General features: G+C 45.1%; 1 protein-coding gene across 5 annotated transcripts in view; it reads right to left on the reverse strand.

The window, feature by feature from the left end:
• Nucleotides 1–4,321: 4,321 nt before the first annotated feature.
• Nucleotides 4,322–23,947, reverse strand: part of LOC131110096 (nucleus accumbens-associated protein 2) — a 35,782-nt gene continuing 16,156 nt past the window's right edge. For 3 of the 5 annotated variants that reach the window (XM_058062832.1, XM_058062823.1, XM_058062812.1), the window contains 6 exons: nt 12,160–12,324; nt 10,476–11,240; nt 8,653–8,829; nt 7,605–7,710; nt 7,314–7,411; nt 4,322–6,069 (listed from right to left, as the gene is read on the reverse strand). In XM_058062832.1, coding sequence (XP_057918815.1) covers nt 5,549–6,069; nt 7,314–7,411; nt 7,605–7,710; nt 8,653–8,829; nt 10,476–11,240; nt 12,160–12,271 — 1,779 coding nt within the window. In that variant the 5' untranslated portion in view covers nt 12,272–12,324 and the 3' untranslated portion in view covers nt 4,322–5,548. Of the gene's footprint in view, nt 6,070–7,313; nt 7,412–7,604; nt 7,711–8,652; nt 8,830–10,475; nt 11,241–12,159; nt 12,325–14,145; nt 14,812–23,947 lie in introns of those variants that run through there. The other 2 variants (XM_058062794.1, XM_058062803.1) reach the window with 2 other exon arrangements.

Raw genomic sequence — 23,947 nt, forward strand, 5'->3', positions numbered from 1 at the left:
CTTTAGCGTCATCCGTTTTGACTTTTTACCACCAAGAGGGGTCTTCGCTTCCTGGTGTTTTTTTTTTTTTTCCCATGGAGCAAAAGCGAAGTGGAGGATGACTTAGCAAAGAAGCGAGAGCACAGCAGTTCAACGTCACGTCTCTTCTCTCTCCAAAAGTGCATCCTGATTGTCAGCGCTCGGAACACATGGCTTTAAATAAAGGTGCCTCGGTTTTTTTTTTTGTAGTTTTTTTTTCGTTTTTGTGTGTCATTATCCTCTCTAAGTCATTCTAAAGTGCTGGTTCAAGGACAAATACATACACATTCAAACTTTTTAGTGCATTTTCTTTCTCCAAGCCTTCCTTACGCCTTCCAAATGCACAACAAGGGAGTTTATCGCATGTATTTCTGCTCTTCTTGCTGTCACACAAAAACATTCAATAAAAAGGCCAGAGTGTTGAAAAAAAAACAAACAAAAAAAAACCAATTACAAGCCAAGCCTGCTGCGTGACTTCACAGTCTGCGTTAGCTTACATGAATACATGGTGCATAAAAGGTCAAAGAGGTTTCATCAGGTTTGGTCTGCGTGGCATGCATTTTGTATGACGGTACAAGCGACTCTTTGCATATAGGAAAAAACACTTTTACACTACATGGAGGATGCATGGAAATGGCTGAGTGGAGCAAGCAAGGGTTTTTTTTTTTAAGGTCTCTTCGACCGCAAAAAGACAACTCATGGATGATTTGAAATCAAGTGAGACACAGCACAACTTTGACGGCTTTCAGTTTGTCATGACATTCTCAAAAGTTTGTCGGGTGATGCTGACAAAAGGGAAAGGATTTTGGATCTTAAAAAGGTTGTTTTGCACTTAAATACATGTATTCAGATGTCATACGCAAGGTCGCGACTGAGTAATAAGAGAAGAGCAGCAATGCTGCCAAATGGTGAATCCCCATTAATGAGAGCGGAAAAAGTTGTGCCAAATAGTGATCCAGTGGGGCTGCATAGGAGTGGCAATTCTTTTTGTAAGCTGCACTCTAGGACCATGCCATGTGGATTTCAACCCCTTTATTCATGAACTTTATTCATGTTCGCACTTGCTGCACGGCCGGAAGACCGTGCTGATGTGTACTTTGTCACGTTTGAGCGACTTTTGAAACCTTGATTTGGGGACGGTTATTCCTGTTTGCACTTGAAACATTTGTGAAGGAACTACAATCGTGGATATTATTAAAGAAGACAAACATAATTATGAATACACTTACATGTTTCACATTTGTACTACGATTCATTTTTTACCAGATTAATTTGACAATATTTAAAAAAAAATGGATTTCAACGATAAACCTGATTGGTTGGTTAATTTCCGGAATATTCCGAGTAATCCCACATTTAGGACATTTGCAACACTATTTGTGAGTCATTTGCAAATAATGTCATTAGTAAGCTACTTTAAATTTCTAATTTGTACTACAATTCATTTTTTATTTACCAGATTTATTTGACAATATTTTAAAAAATGGACTTCAATGATAAACCTGAATGGTTGGTTAATTTCCAGAATATTCCGAGTAATCCCACATTTGGGACATTTGCAACACTATTTGTGAGTCATTTCCAAATAATGTCATTACTAAGCTACTTTAAATTTCTAATTTGTACTACGATTAATTTTTTTTTTACCAGATTTGACAATATTTTTAAAAATGGACTTCAACGATAAACCTGATTGGTTGGTTAATTTCCGGAATATTCAGAGTAATCCCACATTTAGGACATTTGCAACACTATTTGTGAGTCATTTCCAAATAATGTCATTACTAAGCTACTTTAAATTTCTAATTTGTACTACGATTCATTTTTTTTACCAGATTTATTTGACAATATTTTTAACGATAAATCTGATTGGTTGGTTAATTTCCAGAATATTCAGAGCAATCCCACATTTGGGTCATTTGCAACACTATTTGTGATTCATTTCCAAATAATGTCATTACTAAGCTACTTTAACTTTCTAAGTACTTATGGCGTCAAGTGATCATCAAGTGATTTAGGCTAGCGATATCAGACTTTCGACATGTCAAACATGAGCTAATATCGGAGGCTAGCTTTAGTACAAAAAACAGACTGTATTCGATTCAGTCGTAGAATACAGTCGTGGTGCACATCATCTACAGTAAACACGCCTGCACAGTCACAGTCTAAGGCACGGCTTAAACACGCCTTCACCAGTGTAGCGTAGCCCGAAACGCATCGCTATACATTACTAACGCATTATTGGATACAACCATGCACTCCCGACTGGTGGTGGCGTTTCAGCACAGTGCTCCGATTTCCTACGCAAGGACATGAAGTGGAAAAGCGTCATCGGTGCATCGACATTTTGGCGTTAAGTTGTCGAAGTGTCCAAGTTAAGGCTCTCAGAAGAGGCCACTATTTGATAGAATACATGACAGCTCATTCCAGAATGCCGGCACATCAAATTCAGCTGCTTCAGATTGGGAGGGGGGCTGATGTAAACCCCCGATTGGAAGACCTCTTAGGAACGTTTTCCAATCAAATCAAATCAAATGCGACCCAAAACATCTTGCCCCCTTTGCCAAAGCAGCGCTAAGGTTTTACATTCATCCATTCTGTTCTATTCTAGGCCAACTAAAGAAGAACTAAAGTGTAAACAAGCCCTAGTGCAATTACAACCCTGTACACCTCGTGCAGGACCTTCTTAAAGCTTTGCATTCAAGAACTAAAATGAAGTTGAACCTCAGAAATGGTACGTCTTTAGATCCCAAAGGATGTCGGCCATTACTTCGTCTTGGCCTGCCAATCCTGCTCACTGCCGGAAAGGAACTTTTAACGCCGATCATGGTGAGGAAAAAAAAGTAAAATGGGTGAATATAAAGAAATAAAATAGTCCAAGATAGCACACAAGCGTGACAAATACAAAAGGTTGAAATCCATGGTCAACATTGCCCCCCCCCCCTAAACCGATTCTAAATCCAAATGTAGAAATAATCAGGGAAACAAATAGGACACTTTCAGTCTCAAATTCAGTCACTTCTTTCTCTTTTAGAGTGCAAATGCAATAAGCCAGCTATGCTGTGTAATATGCTTCTATTCAATAATTTACCCCCCCCAGGAACAATAACAAGTAACATGATGGAAGAAGGACCATGTTGATGTACACCACATCAAAAAAAGCCAAGGGATTCTCTAAAAATGCGACGCCGAGCGCCTGGTCCTGCTGCTTTGATGCAGCGCGTGTAGGCGTGGGGGGGGGGGGGGGGTTGACGGGGCGCTCTTGTGTTAAACACAGTCGTTTCTGGGTCACACCCAGATCAGCTCGAACGTGGAGCACGCCGAGGTAAGACCCCAGTAAGAAAAGTCCATAAAAAGAACCCCAAAGGTGGTTTTATGTCATAATGGCAGCTGGAGAGATGCATTGGTCTCCATCCTTTGCAGTCGTCGTCATGCATGCAAGGTAACACTTTAGGATTTGACCCCAAGACAAGATTATTGTACTTTAAAAGCATCGTTGCATTGCATGGATATTTGCTTTTTATGCATTGGCTAGCATCTACACTGTGTGTGTGTGTGTGTGTAGTTGGAAAGGGCGGTCCCAAGCAGACACAGGCATCACTTTGGCACAAAGACATAAAGGGGGCCATAGAAAAAATACACAGAAACGCACAACTCTCGACAACTGCAGCATATCCCACTGAGCACCCCCCCCCCCCCGATGATACCATCCCTATATGTATATTACAAAGGAGCATGACAGCAACCTCCCAGTGATGATACCATCTTTATATGTATATTACAAAGGAGCATGACAGCACTCCCCCTAGTGATGATACCACCCCATATGTATATTACAAAGGAGCATGACAGCACCCCCCTCAGCGATGATACAATCCCTATATGTATATTACAAAGGAGCATGAGAGCACCCCCACGATGATACCATCCCTATATGTATATTACAAAGGAGCATGAAAGAACCCCCCTCCGTGATGATATCAATATACATATAGGTATATTACAAAGGGACATGAGAGCACCCCCCCAGTGATGATACCATCAAAGGAGCATGAGAGCACCCCCCAGTGATGATGCCATCCCTGTATGTGTATTACAAAGGAGCATGAGAGCACCTCCCATGATGATATCATCACTATATGTATATTACAAAGGAGCATGAGAGCACCCCCCCCCCTCCCCGAGGGATGATACCATCCCTATATGGATATTACAAAGGAGCATGAGAGCACCCCCCCATGATGATATCATCCCAATATGTATATTACAAAGGAGCATGAGAGCACCCCCCCCCCCCGAGTGATGATATCATCCCTACATGTATATTAACAAGGAGCATGAGAGCGCCCCCAGTGCCCCCAGGAATTCATTCATCAGGGCCAAATGTGACATAACCTCGCTCCTCTTCATAGCCGTCCCAGGCAATGCCTGTTACGAGGGAGTACTACAATAATCGGAGACTTCTAGAATTCGTACATTTCCCAGAAGAGACTGGGAAGCTCTCTTCGCTCAATGTTACAGGCATTGTCTAAGACGGCAATGAAAAGGGGATGGGGGGGTTTATCATTTTTGCCACATTATGACAAATGTAAAAATGTACTATTTCATTGGGAGTAAAAGTGTAAGCTCTACTTTCACTGGTCAATTTCTTATCTTTACTTATTATTATGTTATTTTTAAAGGGGACCCATTATGGCCTTTTTGGGGCCCTTCTTATCGATTTGTGGTCTCCTGTAGAGCAGCACACAAAGCTTTCTAGATCTTCCAGATTCTTCAGTGTTTCCATAAACTTGACTACACCCCCGGCCCGCTTCCAGGTACACCCACTCTGCTGTGATTGGTCACACTCCCGAGGACTTCTGAGTTTACTGAGTGCAGGCATATACGGAGGTCCATATAAGGAAATCCATATCAGGAAGTCCATATAAGGAAGTCCCCATCATGAACGCTGTTGCATCAAAAAGTACTTCTCGTGATGTTACTATTTTATTCCTGTCATGTTATTTGTATTTGTTTTTGTATTTACAGTGTGGCCCTACAACTCCTTTGTATATACATACTCCTTTGTATATATTTACATATGTATGGTCCTCATGATTACACATCCAATGTTGGGCCACTATGACGCTAATGTAGTCATGCATTAAGATGTTCTTCCTCTAGAAAACCCGGGTTGCTGCTTGATGCTAAGGTGTACTATTGCATAGCTCAGCGTAATATACCGTGGGCGTCAGTGACGGGTATTCCAAATAAGAGGGGGCAGTCGGAGGCGAGCTTCAGAGAAAGCCATCAGTATCGGGAGCGGAGAGCGACTATCTGGATGCCATGCCTGCGTCTGCTTGGAGCGCCATCTATGTCAACACTCACCAAGTGTACACACAGAGGACGTGTGTACACTTGGGACTAATTTCTGCGGCGTCAGCTCACAAGCTTTTTGCACTGGATATTTTCTCTTGAGGAAGCACAGAGGAGGAGGAATTGCGCCAAGCAAAAAGGTTAAAAGCCAACTTCACGATGTGAGCGCCGACATTCACTGTCCGTTTACTCGCAGGCCTTGTTCAAAACCTTCCTGCTCGGTCGACGCATCTCCGGCCTCGGCGCCGGGGATGGAAGCCGGCGCCCCCAGCGATCCATCGCCGGTGTCTAAGCCGGCTTCATCCTCATCTTCCTCCTGCTCCTCCCGGACTCCGACTGCCGCGGCCTCCGCCTCTGTTGCGGTCGCCGCCGAGCCCGGGCTGCCGTCAGCCAGCGGTGGATGAGTCCTCAGAGGGTCCTTGCGCTCGGGATACAGCCTCTGCTCAAAGGTCTTGAAGTCGGCCTCGAAGGTGATGGGAACACCTTGTTGAGGGGCGGAGCCGAGGCCCAGCCCCAGCCCAACGGAGGCGCCGCCCATGGCCATGCCAGCGCGGTACACCTCCATACCGTCGGGCAGCATGGACTTGATCTTGGGCAGCCATCTCTTGCGGACACGCCGTGCGTTTGTGCACATGTCAGCAGCAATCACGTTCATTTCACTCTCCTTGAAGTTAGGGTTGAAATTCTGACAGTAGACTGCAAAACACACAGTACGATTAAATGAATATTTGCTTTTATGCTACAATATACTACCACTTCACAATCAAAACGTTCGATTTCCTGATGCTAATCTATTAAAAAGGCGTCATTAATCAATACCGGCGACCTATGGCATGCTAATCAGTGAACTCATGACCACCCAAAAACAGCAACGTGTGTTAAATCCCAAAACTAGGACGTGTTAATGCAGGATCACAGCATGGATATCGAACATGCAACCTTGGTAAACGGTTTTAGATGGGCCTCGTAGTCGTTTATCCCAATGATAGCGTTGTAAGCTAGCTGAAATGTCTGGTGTTCTAATGCACAGAAAAGGAACCAAGTATGTTCATATTTCACATAAGCATTAGGAATGATGGGAAAAATTAACCAGCTAACGAGTTAGCTCAGTAGCATGCTATGTTTAAAGTGGCGGTCGTCTATTGCATCCCTGCCGTGACCCGTAGATCAGCATGTTGTAGTGGGATGTAAATATAGGAGTGTTATTTCATGATTTCAGTTCATTGTATTTTGAAAGTCAAACAGGTTCAGGACCAGGGTTCAATTCCACCCTCGGCCATCTCTGTGTGAGGCATTTTGAAATAAATGTACAAAACATCAGAAATATAATACATGAGTTTTATAAGTGCTGTAATATTTAGTGATAAAAAGCACTATTTACTGGTTAGCGCGCAGACCTCATGGCTAGGAGACCAGGGTTCAATTCCACCCTCGGCCATCTCTGTGTGGAGTTTGCATGTTCTCCCTGTGCATGTGTGGGTTTTCTCCGGTTTCCTCCCACATTCCAAAAACATGCTAGGTTAATTGGCGACTCTAAATTGTCCATAGGTATGAATGTGAGTGTGAATGGTTGTTTGTCTATATGTGCCCTGTGATTGGCTGGCCACCAGTCCAGGGTGTACCCCGCCTCTCGCCCGAAGACAGCTGGGATCCCTCATGAGGAAAAGCGGTAGAAAATGAATGAATGAACGAATGAAAAATCTATTAATATTGAATCCTTCTTCATGGAAATTCACTAGCGTTTGGAACTGATTAACCACCATAAACGAGGGCCGACTGTACTAAATATATGCAAATATGTATGCCGTGTTGCCTCGTTCCTCGTGTGAGGAAGTACATGAAACACTTTGACTGGTGCTGACATGTAAATTCAATGATTTAGAGTATTTTTTAGATTTAGATAGTATTGATTTAGAGTACATTTGGGAGACTTGACTTACGTTTGACAGCGTTGAGGACCCTGCTGTCCAGGGGTTTCCTACTGGGGTCACTGGTGGAGGAGCGGATACCAGTCCCACAGCTGTTGGCTAACGTGTTCCTGCAATGAGGGAGGCCCAACACCAGGGGGCAGAGTCAGAATCGGGCCAAATCAACAAAGCAAACACAAACATGAGGACACACCGCACACCATTGCACAACGTGGCCACAGATGGAGTGTGAAAGTGGCTTTTGTGTTGGGCGTCGCAAAAGCGCTCTTAAAAGATTCATACAAAGCGCCGTGCTCGTCTTACCTATCAAAGAATGTCGCTAAGAGACGCCGCAACAAGACTTTGTGTTTGATTCCAGCGCAGAGATGACAGTTCATGAGTTGGCCTCGAGTCATGAACACCTGCGTACCTGAGGAGGGAGGGGGGGAAAACAAATCATCGTATTTGCTTTCAACAATCGTTCTTTTCTTTCACTCGCTCAGTCTGTCTAAAAGGAAGTCCCCAAATGCACACATTTTTCATGATGCAGAATAAAAATCCAATATAAAAAGCCCTGAGAACCCGGTCCTGACACAAAAATATCACAGCCTATCATATCAATATGCAAAAAAGTGGGATATACGGTGCATGCTTGACTGGTAATTTGGAGCTTCGTCAAATATTAGGACCAAAAATAGCAATTTGGTTTTTTGTATGCTTGGTTAAAAATCTTTAATATCTATTCATTCATTCATTAATTAATTTTCTACCGCGTTTTCCTCACAAGGGTCGCGTGGGGGGTGCTGGAGCCTATCCCAGATGTCTTTGGGCAAGAGGCGGGGTACACCCTGGACTGGTCGCCAGCCAATCCATATATAGACAAACAACCATTCACACTCACATTGATACCTATGGACAATTTGGAGTCACCAATTAACCTAGCATGTTTTTGGAATGTGGGAGGAAACCGGAGTACCCGAGAAAACTCCACACAGAGATGGCAGAGGGTGGAATTGAACCCTGATCTCCTAGCTGTGAGGTCTGCGCTCTTTAATATCTACTCTAATCATTTCTAACGTCAACATTCCCACACAAAAGGCATTGGTGGGAATGATATTCATGCAATACAATCAGCTCTTTTTGGGACGCTCCACTGTGGACAACAACGTCACACAACACCACGAGATTGCTTTTGAGGAATGATGACGAAATTAGGTCTTCCTGTCACGCTTTCATTGCCATTTTAGGACAATCACTTCTGATGCCAAGCTAACCCTCAACCTTCTTAGCAGGTTGGTTTTGGAAGCCACATCTTTTCACCGTTGTGATGACGAGTGGATGTACGCATGTCGATTATGTGTGCAGGGCCTACCAGCAACCAGTTCCAGCTTCTCCCCGGGATCGCCCTCCGTGTAGAGCTTGGGGTGACAGCGGTAGCCTATCTGGCTGATCAGGCTTGCGGGCAGCGCCACCAGGTCCCTGCGGATCAGCACGCAGTTGCGGTTCTCCAAGGCCAGGGGCACCCCCGCCATGTCGGGCTTGTCCGGGACTGGACAGAGTAATGGGAAAAAGTTGATATGTTAATTTTCCAGCTATGAATAGGGTAGGAATAGGAATTTGGACAGTGGTCACATCTTCCCTAGCGGCCATGGCCAGTCTGTGCCCCCATGGAAAGCCTTGCCACGGACGAAAACTCAATAAAAAGTGTAGAATACACACTGCTGCTTTCTCAAGCCATGCCGCATCCATGATTTACCAAGGGTTAAATAATGTAAACGTAATGAAGATGTGCACCTCATTTCCCCCTTCTCTCTCCACAGTGCATAACATGTCTGAACAAGGAACAAATATGCAGATGACGTTCCAAAATAGCTGACATTTACGGTGGCGTAGGCCCATAAGTATTTCTGCAAGTCATGCTGCGTTTTAGTTTGAAATTTGGCCAGACATCAAATGAATTTCCTCCGTCGGCGTGAGCCAAAGTCAAGCGGAGAAAATATTGCACTTAGCAAAAGCCCACACAGAGCGTATATAACAGACCGATGTGTCTTACTAGCATCTGCTCAAGTGGCTTGTTTATTGTGACCTACAGATGACTTCATAGGACAGAATGAGACCAATCACATCATTTTAAACAGCACATTGACTCTTACTGCTAGCGATATCGCTGACTGACAACAGTTATTAGCGATACCGCTAGCTGACAACAGTGACTGATATCACTAGCTGTTATCAGTTAGTTACTGACAATAGTGATTAAACTAACTTACAACTTAAAACTAACTCATAACTAACAGTCTCTGTCACTAACTGTTGTCAGTTAGCGATAGCAGCGACCGACAACAGTTAGCGATAGCAGCCACCGACAACAGTGAGCGATAGCAGCCACCGACGACAGTGAGCGCTATCGCTAACCGACGACAGTGAGCGATATCGCTAACCGACGACAGTGAGCGGTAGCAGTCACCGACGACAGTGAGCGGTAGCAGTCACCGCCGACAGTGAGCGGTAGCAGTCACCGACGACAGTGAGCGGTAGCAGTCACCGACGACAGTGAGCGCTATCGCTAACCGACGACAGTGAGCGCTATCGCTAACCGACGACAGTGAGCGCTATCGCTAACCGACGACAGTGAGCGCTATCGCTAACCGACGACAGTGAGCGCTATCGCTAACCGACGACAGTGAGCGATATCGCTAACCGACGACAGTGAGCGATATCGCTAACCGACGACAGTGAGCGATATCGCTAACCGACGACAGTGAGCGATATCGCTAACCGACAACAGTGAGCGATATCGCTAACCGACGACAGTGAGCGATATCGCTAACCGACAACAGTGAGCGGTAGCAGTCACCGACAACAGTGAGCGGTAGCAGTCACCGACAACAGTGAGCGGTAGCAGTCACCGACAACAGTGAGCGCTATCGCTAACCGACAACAGTGAGCGCTATCGCTAACCGACAGCAGTGAGCGCTATCGCTAACCGACAGCAGTGAGCGCTATCGCTAACCGACAACAGTGAGCGCTATCGCTAACCGACAACAGTGAGCGCTATCGCTAACCGACAACAGTGAGCGCTATCGCTAACCGACAACAGTGAGCGATATCGCTAAGTGTGATGTTCGTTAAGCCGAGGTCCCCCAGGTTCTCCTGTAGGACCATAGCACATCAAGGTAGGGGTGCTATACTCACTTCCAAAGGGGTTGCCCGAACGCCCATAGATGTGACCGTAGCCGTCCTCTGCCATCCCATCGTACGGCTCCTCCTCAAACTCTTCATCTTCGTTCTGGTATGAGGTCGGACTGTCAGTGGTGGGCAGACTGGATTCCCCTGGACTTGATCTTTCACCTCCCGCCGCTCCCCCCGCCCCGCCGCCCCCACCCCCCAGTAGGTGGTAAGGGGGTACGCCGGGAATGGTGGTCCCTCCGGCCGTGGTGTAGAACAAGGAACTGGCCCTCGCCAACCGACTCCCCAGCTCTGAGGATGTGATTTTGCTCTGCGTTGATGGTAGCGTGAGCGGCGTGGGCTCACCACCTTCTAGTTTAATCTTCCGTGGCGGCAGGACGAGAGACGGGGACCAGCCGGGGTTGGCCAAAAGGGCGGCCACCGCCAAGCCGCTGCCATTATTGCAAGGACTCTGGGGCTCGGATCCAGTCTCTTCTAAGGAGCCCGCCGTCTGCGAGTCACAGTGCGGAGAGTTGGCCTTGAACATCAGGTCCATGCCTCTTTCCACGATATGCTGGATCTGAAGGTAGCCCGCCGTGTACATGACCACCAGCTGTTCGCTGGCCGCCATGGTTAACTTCCCCGTGTAGCAGAAAGACAGGATCTGCTCGAAGCAGGCGGGTGTGACCGAGGAGGGCAGCTCGAACTGGGTCTTGGTGGAGGTGCTGAAGAGGTCGCGGAAGTAGAGGCTGCTGGCGGCCAGGACGGCCCGGTGGGCTTTGAAAGCCTGGCCTGTTTAAAGACAGAAGAGCCCCCCAGCAAGGGTGTGCAGGAGTCAGCCATAATTGATTGTTGATGAAGTGGCTTGTTACTTTATGCTGCAAGTCTGCGGATGAATCGCCCCTTGATTCGGTCTGGACTAGTTTACCGTCGTACAACAGGACATAAATATTGTTAAAACGATCAGTTGTTTGTTGAATCAAAATAATAGCACAATATGGCGTCCCACACAGGTCTGGGGAGGGAACTGTCATCATGTAGGACAAGTGATGTGCAGATTATGTTGACTTTCAGGTTGATTGTTGCTTAATCTCACCTTGAAGCAATGTTGGGAAAAGTCTGCAGTCTTAAAAAAAATGTTTATCGTGGTTACTCGGTTCCGAGCCCCCCCCCCCCATGATGAGTAAGATGGAATGTTAATAAATGGAATACTTTGGTAGTTTGAGCATAGCCCAGTACTTCATCTCAATACATTTTCCCACTGGGCTAAACTGCAATTGAAACAGGAGTTCAGAACATTAGGCTGGAGCCTATCCCAGCTATCTTCGGGCGAGAGGCGGGGTACACCCTGGACTGGTCGCCAGCCAATCACAGGGCACATATAGACAAACAACCATTCACACTCCCATTCATACCTATGGACAATTTGGAGTGGCCAATTAACCTAGCATGTTTTTGGAATGTGGGAGGAAACCGGAGTACACGGAGAAAACCCACGCATGCACGGGGAGAACATGCAAACTCCACACAGAGATGGCCGAGGGTGGAATTGAACCCTGGTCTCCTAGCTGTGAGGTCTGCGCGCTAACCACTCGACCACCGTGCCGCCCTAAGGTGTTACATATTATATTTAATACTTAGTAACAATAAGTCAAGCTGCTGTCTGGCTGAGTGGGAGAAGACCAGTCAAGTGTTTTAATGTTGAACACACCTTTGACCAGGATGGAGACATCACAGTAGTGTCCCAACAAGCGCTGCTCATTAAGGGAGCCCAGGACGGTGGCTCCAAAGTTTGGGATCTCCACATGGAGCAACTGCGACATATTGGACCAGGACTCTTCTGCTATGGATTGCAGAAAGCGCCAGGGAAAGGAGTCTGTCGAAAAAAACAACACAAGCGATTAAAAGCGAGAAAAGGGGGCAGAAGAAAGACGAAAGATGAAAAGACACAGAAGAGGAAGTGAAGTAAATGCTAATCCGAGTTTCATGGCTGTGGGAAAGAAAGACAGACATGGAAGAGGGAAGACAAAAGTCCACCAAATATCGAGTGTACGAGGCCAACATGGAATAAGTTACGGCACCCACTCGGAGGAAGCGTGGCCTCATTGCGAGTATTCCTCCTTAATGGATGGACCACATCACATAAATCAGCATCAACAACAACTTCCATGGAAAGTCCATGCAGCGGGACCTCCCAGGTTGAACACAATCTGTTGTGGAACGCCAGTTTGTTTGCTTTGCAAGTAGGAAGTCATTGCAATAGAGTAGCAAACTACAATCTGGAAGGCGGATATGTCAAATATTTCTTTTAAAAGCTGTAACCTTGTCATTACGGTAACTAATTACGGTAACTAATTGTATATTTTATGGGGGTTATTTTCCTGTGTTTATTGTCGAGGAAGTTTCCTCACATACTTTTCATATTCCGTGTTTTATAGTCCACTGCTCATATTGTAAATCCTACTTCCTTTACTTGTGCAGAACCCATTGGAGCGGCCTTTTATTGTGTCCAACCTGTGCAGCACCTTGGTAAGCCAAAATGAGAGAAATAGCTTGTAATTGTAGCTCATGAAAGACGGTAGCAAAAACTCAAGTCTTATGAGATATGGAAAATCCCAAGCATGACCAGGACTTGAACTTTCCAAACTAAGGCCAAACTCTCCAACCTCAGTAAGCGATGCTCCTAAACGTTAGAGAGGCAACAAGGTGGGTCATTTAATTTCTTATATTTAGCATGCTGGTCTCCCCGTGCCTGCGGGGGCTTTCTACGGGTACCAAGTTGTCTGTGGGGACGAACTAGTGTAATGTACAGTACGTACAGTACTACAGCACTTCTAGCCATGGCCAATATAGCAGTAAAACACATACCGATGCATTCTTAAATATTACACTTAATATTACACGCATATACTGCAAGTGATTTTCACTTTTCTGTATGCATACCATCCATCCATACATCTTCTACCACATACCCGTATGCATACCTCGCTTTGAAATGTTTGCTGCTATAATATTGTTCATAATATATATGTGACCCATTTTTACAGTGACTTCTTTATGACATCTGCCAGGATATTGCCTCACAACACAACATCCTGCATGACCACAGTTTGAACTCGGAACTTCGCTAAAGAATTAGGTGAAAACGAAACGGCGGGGCTCAGTTCGATTATACTCTTATTTTGTGTCATCGGGTGTTTTTTTTTTTTTAAGGCCTTGAGAGATACACCCTTTAAAATGATCCAATTTGCCTCCAAGTTTTGTGCAAGGATGGGAGGTGGACCTCAGAAAGCGTTCGCATTTAGAGGTTCCACTGTGTACTTCATTTACAGCTTTCTCCAAGCAAATGTGCACCAGTCTCCCTCACATGAACTTTGTAGCATTGTTTCCTCGCCTCAACAACCTTCTCTCTCACACACACACACACACATGCACAAACCCCCCCACACACACACACATATATATATACCAGTTTCATTATTGGGCAATGCTGCAGAGCAGTTTCCAGGAATACAAACTGGAAAAAAAAATATGTCACCGCCTCTCTCACATACTCCCTCTCTTTCCTACTTCATGCACACACACATGCACTCTGGCTTACTTCCATAAAACTATGCATGCCTAAACACACACACACACACAGTGGAGTCTGCATAGGGAAATGACTGTGTATTCTGGCACGTAAGCACTTACTCACCTGGGGAAAGCAGCACATAACAGTCTCTCCCTCCCGCTCTCCTTTTTTCCTGCTCTCTCATGCACTAATGCAGAAAAACGTGCTCAGACGGTCTTCGCAGTTAATCTAAGGCTGCCAGACAAACCGGTGGCGAGGACCCTGAAGTGGAGTTTTTGATGCGCGGCGCCGTTCCTTAAATTCTCAATAAAAAAAGACAGCGTTCTGTCTGCCGTGTGACTGACTTTTCCGTGTCTTCCGTATCCTCGGAAGCTCCATTCTGCCCGCTTGCTGTCAGTGGTGGCGCTGCCTCAAAGACTCCCTCTGCCTGCCTGTCATTATCTCTCTGTTCCTCTCCCATCTCCCTCGTCCTCCTCCTGCCGGGGTCGGATTCAACAAGTGCCAGTGCAGAGAGAGGGAGAGAGAGAGAGGAGGGGGGAGAGAGAGAGAATGTGTGATAGAGAGAGCAGTGTGAATCGATGATGAAAGGAGTGGGAGGTTTACTTGTGTGTGTGTGTGTGTGTGTCTCCGATCAATGCAGTATCTATACGTCGCAGGGAGTAGGAGGGAGAGAAAAACACAGGCTACAGTTACAGACGGAGACAGAAAGTGGGCAGAGCTGGAGAGAATCAAGAGGGGAGGGGAGTGGAGGTGGTGTGGGGACGTGGGGGAGGGAGGGGGGGGGGTCGTTGAGACAGACTGAGAAAGTCATTTAAGGACAGTACGAGCTGAGAAAGACAATTAGGTTGAGGCAACTTGGCCACTCCGCCTCCTGGATCTTCATCTTCCCGCTAACCCGCTATCCCAATGCTAGCAACTGTCTATAGTACTGTTGATGTAAACAGTATCATTCATGGAATATAAGCAATAGGCGGTACCATCTCATCAACAGGACGTTATAGCACAGCTAACGTCTCCCAATGCATGTTTTTCCTATACTGTCCTATTTTGAAAACACACACTAAGTAGAATGCAGAGAAATGGATCTCTTGAAATGTTACGCCGGTAAAACACAAACACGAGCCCAAGGCCAAATCAGTTACAAAAGTGAGAAAAGTATTTGTGCATGTGTGTGTACTGCTAACAATGACAGTGTGTAACCTAACTCTTCTACTTCCAAACACTGCTAACAATGTACTATGTGTAACCTAACTCTTCTACTTCCAAACCACTGCTAACAATGTACCATGTGTAACCAAACTCTTTTACTTCCAAACCACTGCTAACAATGTACTATGTGTAACCTAACTCTTCTACTTCCAACAACTGCTAACAATGTACTATGTTAGATGACTATGTGTAACCTAACTCTTCTACTTCCAAACCACTGCTAACAATGTACCATGTGTAACCAAACTCTTCTACTTTCAAACCAGTGCTAACAATGTACTATGTGTAAGCTAACTCTTCTACTTCCAACCACTGCTAACAATGTACTATGTGTAACCTAACTCTTCTACTTCCAACAACTGCTAACAATGTACTATGTTAGATGACTATGTGTAACCTAACTATTCTACTTCCAAACCACTGCTAACAATGTACTATGTGTAACCTAACTCCTCTACTTCCAAACCACTGCTAACAATGTACTACATGTAACCAAACTCTTCTACTTTCAAACCACTGCTAACAATGTACTATGTTAGAGGACTACGTGTAACCTAACTCTTCTACTTCCAAACCACTGCTAACAATGTACTATGTGTAACCTAACCCTTCTACTTCCAAACCACTGCTAACAATGTACTATGTGTAACCTAACTCCTTTACTTCCAAGCCACTGCTAACAATGTACTATGTTACATGACTATGTGTAACCCAGCTCTTCTACTTCCAAACCACTGCTAACAATGTACTATGTGTAACCTAACTCCTTTACTTCCAAGCCACTGCTAACAATGTACTATGTTACATGACTATGTGTAACCCAGCTCTTCTACTTCCAAACCACTGCTAACAATGTACTATGTGTAACCTAACTCTTCTACTTCCAAACCACTGCTAACAATGTACTATGTTAGATGACTATGTGCAACCTAACTCTTCTTCTTCCAAACCACTGCTAACAATGTACTATGTGTAACCAAACTCTTCTACTTCCAAACCACTGCTAACAATGTACTACGTGTAACCAAACTCTTCTACTTTCAAACCACTGCTAACAATGTACTATGTTACATGACTATGTGTAACCCAGCTCTTCTACTTCCACACCACTGCTAAGAATGTACTGTGTAATCTAAATCCTTTATTTGCAAACCACTGCTAACAATGTACTATGTGTAACCTAACTCTTCTACTTCCAACCAGTGCTAACAATGTACTACGTGTAACCTAACTCCTCCACTTCCAAACCACCACAGTAGCACCACATGGTGGTACTGCTTTTAAACCCCAACATTTGACCCATCATTGGAATTGAAAATTCTCACACAGCTCATCTACAGAAGATCCACTCTAACTTTCACTGAATGTCAGTTGGGACTGAAACACCAGCGCCTTGAAGCAGGTCCACGGGGAGGGTGGAGCCACTAACTGTCCATTCGCCACCGACCATCGACCACTGACCTCACGTGTGCGCTAGCAGGATTTTCATATCATCTGGGGAACAACACTGAGGTGGCGCCACAACCATCCGCTGTTCGGAGGAGTTCCGTTACAGACTTAGAAAAGGCAAACATATGGGAGTCTATTTTTGGCACACAGCTCGACCCCCCCCCCCCCCACCATCCCTCAAACCCATTTGACTTTAAATCAACATTGACATACAAAAATGAGTAAAAACAGTATGAAGATTGTAAACTACATAGGTACTCTACACTAATGAATGATAATGATATTGTCATAAGATGGCAGCAAGCCTTTGGGACGTCCTACACGAAAAACTAGAGAGGAAATGTGTCAAGAAACTGGCGCCAACGTGTACTACAGTGTGTCGTATTACGATATTTGACAAATATAGGAATAAATCCTACTATCTCCTAGCTGAGTACAGCCTATTAGTAATTAAAATTGCAGGTTAAAGACATTAACTACAATTTAAAAACATGAGGCATTCAGAGGATGCATTCAGAGACGTGACATGTAGTACTCTACACAGGTCACTAGGTGTCAGTAATGTCACTGTAATGGTCGATGAGACACACAAGCACCAGACTCGGTCTGGATCCAATGAACCAGGATAAACGAGGGATACTGTACGTGGTGATTTGCAGTAGGTGGCATCAAATAATAAACACAGCACGCAGGCAGGGGAGCCAACAATATAAATACTGCATGTACATCGTCATTGTTCCTAAGGAGGAGTAGTACATCACTGCAAGCTCACCATGTGACACATAGAGCAGTCTGCAAGAGCCAACACAAAGAAAGATGCGTGAAAAGAAAGCCTGAGACATCATTAATCATCAAGACATCTACTCGTGGAACTTCTGGAATCCCGTTTTGACACAAGCACGTCAGGAGAGAACACGGCACTTTGCTGAAGCCAAGTTGCAGTTTGTGTGTGCATGGGGGTGTACAAAGTGCGGCCCCAGCAGCGTGTTTGGGCCGTGGCATTCTTACATGATTTGATGATTTGATTTAGTCAGGGCCAGAAGAATCCATCGTCTGGAAGTTGAACCATCTTCTGGACATCTTCGAGGACTGTTTTTTTTTTTTAGTTGTTTTGTTTTTAAGTTGGCTTCTTGAGTAAGTGTTGCGTGTTTACTCTGAATCATGCAAAAGACCTTTTTACCAAACACCTACACACGTACGGACAGAAAAGGCTGTAAACAAGCAAGACTTAAGCTTGGATGTCTGCATAAATTCATCAAGTGACAAGATTCCAAGTTATGCTTGTGTTTTCTCCTTCGTTTGAGGAGACAAGATGTTGCGTGTCCAGAGTCTCCACAGAAGGAAAGACAAGTGACTGATTAGCTATACCGGTATGCTACGCTAGATTGAACATCCTGAGATTTTGGATGAGGCTGCTTACATGCTAGGAATTCAACTTTTCAGCGTTCCAGGGAAACTGATGCTGAGCAGGTCGGGGAAAAACATACAGTGGAATGACACAGTGAAAACCTTTCAAGGTTGGACTAGTCAGGATTCTACTCCAAGCTACCTCAGCTACCGCCAAGCTTTGTCTTTACGTGATGTGTGCGACTTATTCCATAAGTGGCTTTAAGAATGTATTAACATAAACAAGGTCACTCCGTTCATTCTGCTATAAAACCAACACGCCAAGGTGTTGCAACTCAATGCTTATCCAGCCAGTATATGGAGACCGGCAAAATTATGCATGTGAGGGTAATCTAATCTAATCTCTTGTCTAGTCTCATGTCTTTACTCGCACCCAGTGGCCAAAATACGACATATCACTTGTCTTTCAATATTTTGGACTAATAGGCTACAGTCAACCACAAAAAAATTACTTTTGATTTTGGTAAAAAAAAATTGTTAAAAAAATGAAGCAGCAATTTAAAACCGTGATGTAGTCACAGTCAATAAGTTTCTTACATCAGCGGTTAACCAGGAGTTAGATTTATGCGGTAGTCATAGTGGATATGATGGTGACGGCTGGACTCATTTCACCCCGAGTTCTCATGTTTTCTTATGAGGAAAGACGCAGGATCAAATCAGATTGTAGGTGTGGGAAACCTATGGCTGATGGGCCATGTGTGTCTCATGAGAAGCTCTGATCCGGCCCACCCCCCATGCAACACTACCAAGTCCCAAACTGGAGTTGTCGAATGCCCATGATATCCCATTGGAGCTTGGTATCTATTTTGTCAGAAATGTAGTATGGCCGGGCGGCACAGTGGTCTAGTGGTTAGCGCGGAGACCTCAAAACTCACCCCGTGCATGCGTGGGTTTTCTCCGGGTACTCCGGTTTCCTCCCACATTCCAAAAACATGCTAGGTTAATTGGCCACTCCAAATTGTCCATAGGTAAGAATGTGAGTGTGAATGGTTGTTTGTCTATATGTGCTTTGTGATTGGCTGGCGACCAGTCCAGGGTGTACCCCGCCTCTCGCCCAAAAGACAGCTGGGATAGGCTCCGGCGCCCCCCACGACCCTCGTGAGGAAAAGCGGTAGAAAATGAATGAATGAATGTAGTATGGCCCTCACCTATCACTGGAAAAGGTTCCCCACCCCTGCCATGGAGGTTCCTCCATAGTCCGGACATTGGGGCACATACAATATTCACCCCATAGGAGATGAAAGTTGTGCACAACTTTCTCTTTCTGCAGAAAAAAGCATCGAATCCAGCTTTCTAAAAGAGCTTTGGCCTGGCACTTTGATATCTGCACAGCACATATAGACTCACATGAGCGAGCAGGCACAAAAGGCACAGTCAAACGCAGGAGGCACAAATCCGCTAATACAATCAGACATATACAACACACACACACACACACACGGCACCCTCCCTACCCCCCCTCGTCATGTTCTTTTATAGACACACAGTCACGTCATCTCCCCGTGCACACTCAGGAATGCACACTGTTTGTTGGCGTGTCTCCGTGAACCTGCTCGTCCATCCATCAGTAACCGTGACTATTGTCCTCACGTTACCCCTTTGCCCACCCTTCTTGCTCCCTCTCTCTTTCCTCCTCTCTCTCTCTCTCTCCCTGCCTGCATACCACGCCGCCACTGTCTCTCTGCCAATTAATGCACAGAGGGCTGCATTGCAGTGAAGTTGGCGCACACTACAGACTCTACAGACATGCATGTTCGTGCCAGCCGAGCCGAGTGAGAGGAGAAGGGAGGGTGGCGATGGGGGGAGGAGGGGAGAGGCGGGTAGAATATGTTGAGTCAGGCAGGCAGGCAGGACGGGCCCAGCACTTGCACATATACATCCAGCCGCATATTCCCCGCTAATATATGCAGAAGATGAATAGACAGTGGCACGCATGCATGCGCCAACATAAACGTGCATATTGCCAGCTTCCTGCATTAAATAGAAACCCCCACACATGCCTGATGAAACATAAAAAGGGCATGAACCCCCCCCTCCTCCTCCCCGTACACTTCAAAACCTACGCCGCATCAGCCTGTGTCCTCATTTCGCCGCCCCGTGTTTGCACCTCCAACTTTTTCTTACCCCGGAGTTTTGTGTCTCGCCGCCTCAAGACGGCTGCGATGCTGCTGCCGCTGCCAAGTCGTCCTCTATTGTCGGTTACATCAGTTTTAATCAAGGACTCCATACCTACGCAGGGCCGGTATTCACTAGAGCAGCAGTTCCAGGCATATTTGAATAAAAGGAAGATGGGGGAGACAATTTGCCAGATTGGCACACACACTCATGCACATACGTACAATACACGCCGATATGAATAGCTAACATGACATTCCACTGCAATAATTGTGACGTTGACATGGCGACAATATCTCCTGGTGTGATGTATAACACACGTTGACAAATGTTGGAACCCAACACAGTCGCCCTCAGCTGCCAAAGGTCTCGTGTATTGGAAGCGTGTTGACTAAAATCCAGCCTACATGCTTGAAATTTGACAGTTTAAAGTAGCTTCTGTGTGCGTAGTACAGCATTATGCTTGGTGAGTCTATTGGCCAAAACCAACCCAAAAAAAAACGGATAGATAGTTGGCGGAGCTCCAGGTGGTATTTTAAGATATGCTGCGAATCCTACTTTTGTTGTCGGGTCGGGTCAGAGATGGCATCATGTCCACGAGGAAGGAGGCTTTTTGTCATGAATAACCACAAATTCAAAAAGCTCCAGTGCTCTTCTATCAAAAACGGAGAAACACGATATTTCACAAATATAGAAATAAATCCTATCTCCTAGCTGAGTACAGCCTATTAGTAATTAAAATTGCAGGTTAAAGACATTAACTACAATTTAAAAACACAAGGCATTCAGAGGATGTTACAAAAGTGAGAAAAGTATTTGTGCATGTGTGTGTACTGCTAACAATGTACTATGTTAGATGACTATGTGTAACCTAACTCTTCTACTTCCAACCACTGCTAACAATGTACTATGTGTAACCTAACTCTTCTACTTCCAACAACTGCTAACAATGTACTATGTGTAAGCTAACTCTTCTACTTCCAACCACTGTTAACAATGTACTACGTGTAACCAAACTCCTCGACTTCCAAACCACTGCTAACAATGTACTACGTGTAACCTAACTCCTCTACTTCCAAACCACTGCTAACAATGTACTATGTGTAACCTATGTAACTCTACTTTCAAACCACTGCTAACAATGTACTATGTGTAAGCTAACTCTTCTACTTCTAACCACTGCTAACAATGTACTATGTTAGATGACTATGTGTAACCTAACTCTTCTACTTCCAAACCACTGCTAACAATGTACTGTGTAACCTAACTCCTCTACTTACAAACCACTGCTTATGTGTAACCTAACTCCTTTACTTCCAAACCACTGTTAAAAATGTACTGTGTAACCTAACTCTTCTACTTCCAACCTCTGCTAACAATGTACTATGTGTAACCCAACTCTTCTACTTCCAACAACTGCTAACAATGTACTATGTTAGATGACTATGTGTAACCTAACGCTTCTACTTCCACACCACTGCTAACAATGTACTATGTGTAATCTAACTCCTTTACTTCCAAACCACTGCTAACAATGTACTGTGTAACCTAACTCTTCTACTTCCAAACCACTGCTAACAATCTAATATGTTAGATGACTATGTGTAACCTAACTCTTCTACTTCCAAACCACTGCTAACAATGTGCTATGTGTAACCTAACTCTTCTACTTCCAACCACTGCTAACAACGTACTATGTGTAACCTCTTCTATGAGGGAGATCTATGCTGAGAAACATAACATTCCGAGAAACATTACATTCTGTTTTCTGTAACGATATTTCAATGAAGTACCGTCAAACCATGACATTTTCCCCGAGGATGTCGTGCCATAGTGGCCAATCTATTGAGAACCATTTACTTCTTTAAGAAGAGATGCCACACAGCCTATGATGTACTAAATCCCTACGACCGGTTTGGACATGTTCACGTTAAGTTTGGTATGTTTATTTGCAGCTTTTATTGATTATCATCGGATCGTGCGACTCTACCATAACATTGGTCCGTCAGAGTGTGCATTTCAAAAAAGGATGATGGACAAAAGTGCTGACGCAGATGAAGTTTGCTCCCAAGTCCAATGGGCGGCTTGTTTATTTTCCTCTATACAATCTCAATGTGAACAATGGCCGCGTTATAAATATTCAGATCCTGCAGTTGTTCTCATGTCTAAAGTGTACCAGACAACAGATTCTATCCACGTTGAGACAGCAACGCTCCCTGGCAACAGTCCTACCAATAGGGACTGAGCGGGTGTCTGCCTGTCTGAGTATCATTATGGGATGTTGAGAGAAAGCGAGAGGCTGTAGAGAGGCTGCTTATCACCGCTCACAACGCAACATCGCTGTGGCCGCGTATAGAACTTGCAGGCTGAAGTTGTCTGCACGCGGCCGGGATCATCCTTTTCTTGAAGGGAAAAAAATCTCTCCATGATTCACACAGTTATGTAACAAACAGACAGCTATGAAATGGTCTGTACTGGAAGATTTTGTCTGCTATTCCTGTCATTTAAGGAGCGAAGCTGAATTCCAGGTTGATGTGAAAAGATGGACAAAATGAATAATCAAGTTTTATCGCAGTCGGGCTGAATGATGCACAGCCTTAAAGTTTTATCATGTGTTAAATGTAATCGTAAATATTAAAGTGGCAGTAAACAAAACAGTTTGGGTTTTGTGGTCTCGTCGTCAATGTTTGGTCCCCTTTTGGGACCATCGGAGATCGGGGGCTGGTTGTGTAGTTGGCCAAAGAGGCTGCGACAAAGTGGCCACCCAAGCAAAGAGAGAAAGTGAAGTGCTAACTGGGGACAAGATGCTGCGTTTAGGGATTTTAGCCTGGTACGACTGCGGGGAGATGCAGGGTAAGCGTATAAGAAGAGGACATGCTAGTTTTGGAGGATAACCAACCTGGGCGTACTGTTATATGAAGGGGTTTTGGTTTCCTGGTTGCCGACTCCGCCGACTGGAAGAAAATAGCCTTGAACACCAACAAAGAAGAAGCCAGAGAGCCAGCCAGTTCAGCCTGTAAGTGCCCAAGTCGTGCGACAAGCAACTTTGTTTAACACGTCAAATATGATGCCTCATGTAGTTTGTACTTTAACCAGAAGATGGCAAACAATCAATCAATCAATCAATCTGAGCACCATACATGGGCGGGAAGGCATAAAACCACGGAAAGAGCGGTAGCAGTCCCGGTGGCACAAACAAAACCCAATAGTGAAGGAGGCAGCAGTGGTGTTCAAGATCCCGCCGCAAATTATGGTGATGGCTGGGTTTGCTTGAGAGATGGGCAAGAGTATATTTTGATGAGTGTATTGGGTGTCGTGGACTAGCGAGGCCACGGGGCCCTAAGCTAAATTTGATTTTGGGTCCCTCACACGGAAAAAAAGTTAAGTGCTCATGTGGCCCCCAAGTGGTCGCGGGGCCCTAAGCAGGTGCTTAGTTGGCTTATGCCTTGGGTCGGCTCCGTCGCGGACACAGGGATCTGACTATTTCTATACTTGTTGTGCCTGGGGTGAGTCGTGGATGGAATACATTAAAACAGACCGGTTTTGCAAATACATCTGAATAGGTGCAGATTCTGGAAGAAATAGAAAGCTTTCTATGCTGGTTATGGTGTGTAGCTGCTCTATAGGAATCCACAACTCAATACAAAGAGCCCCAAAATACCAATAGACACAAATTCCTCACAGGCACACCCGATGGAGGGGACCAAGTCCAGATTTTTGTCCAAATCAAGTGGCCCAATACTTT

The sequence above is a fragment of the Doryrhamphus excisus genome, chromosome 2, assembly GCF_030265055.1.
Source record: "Doryrhamphus excisus isolate RoL2022-K1 chromosome 2, RoL_Dexc_1.0, whole genome shotgun sequence".
NCBI lineage: Eukaryota > Metazoa > Chordata > Actinopteri > Syngnathiformes > Syngnathidae > Doryrhamphus > Doryrhamphus excisus.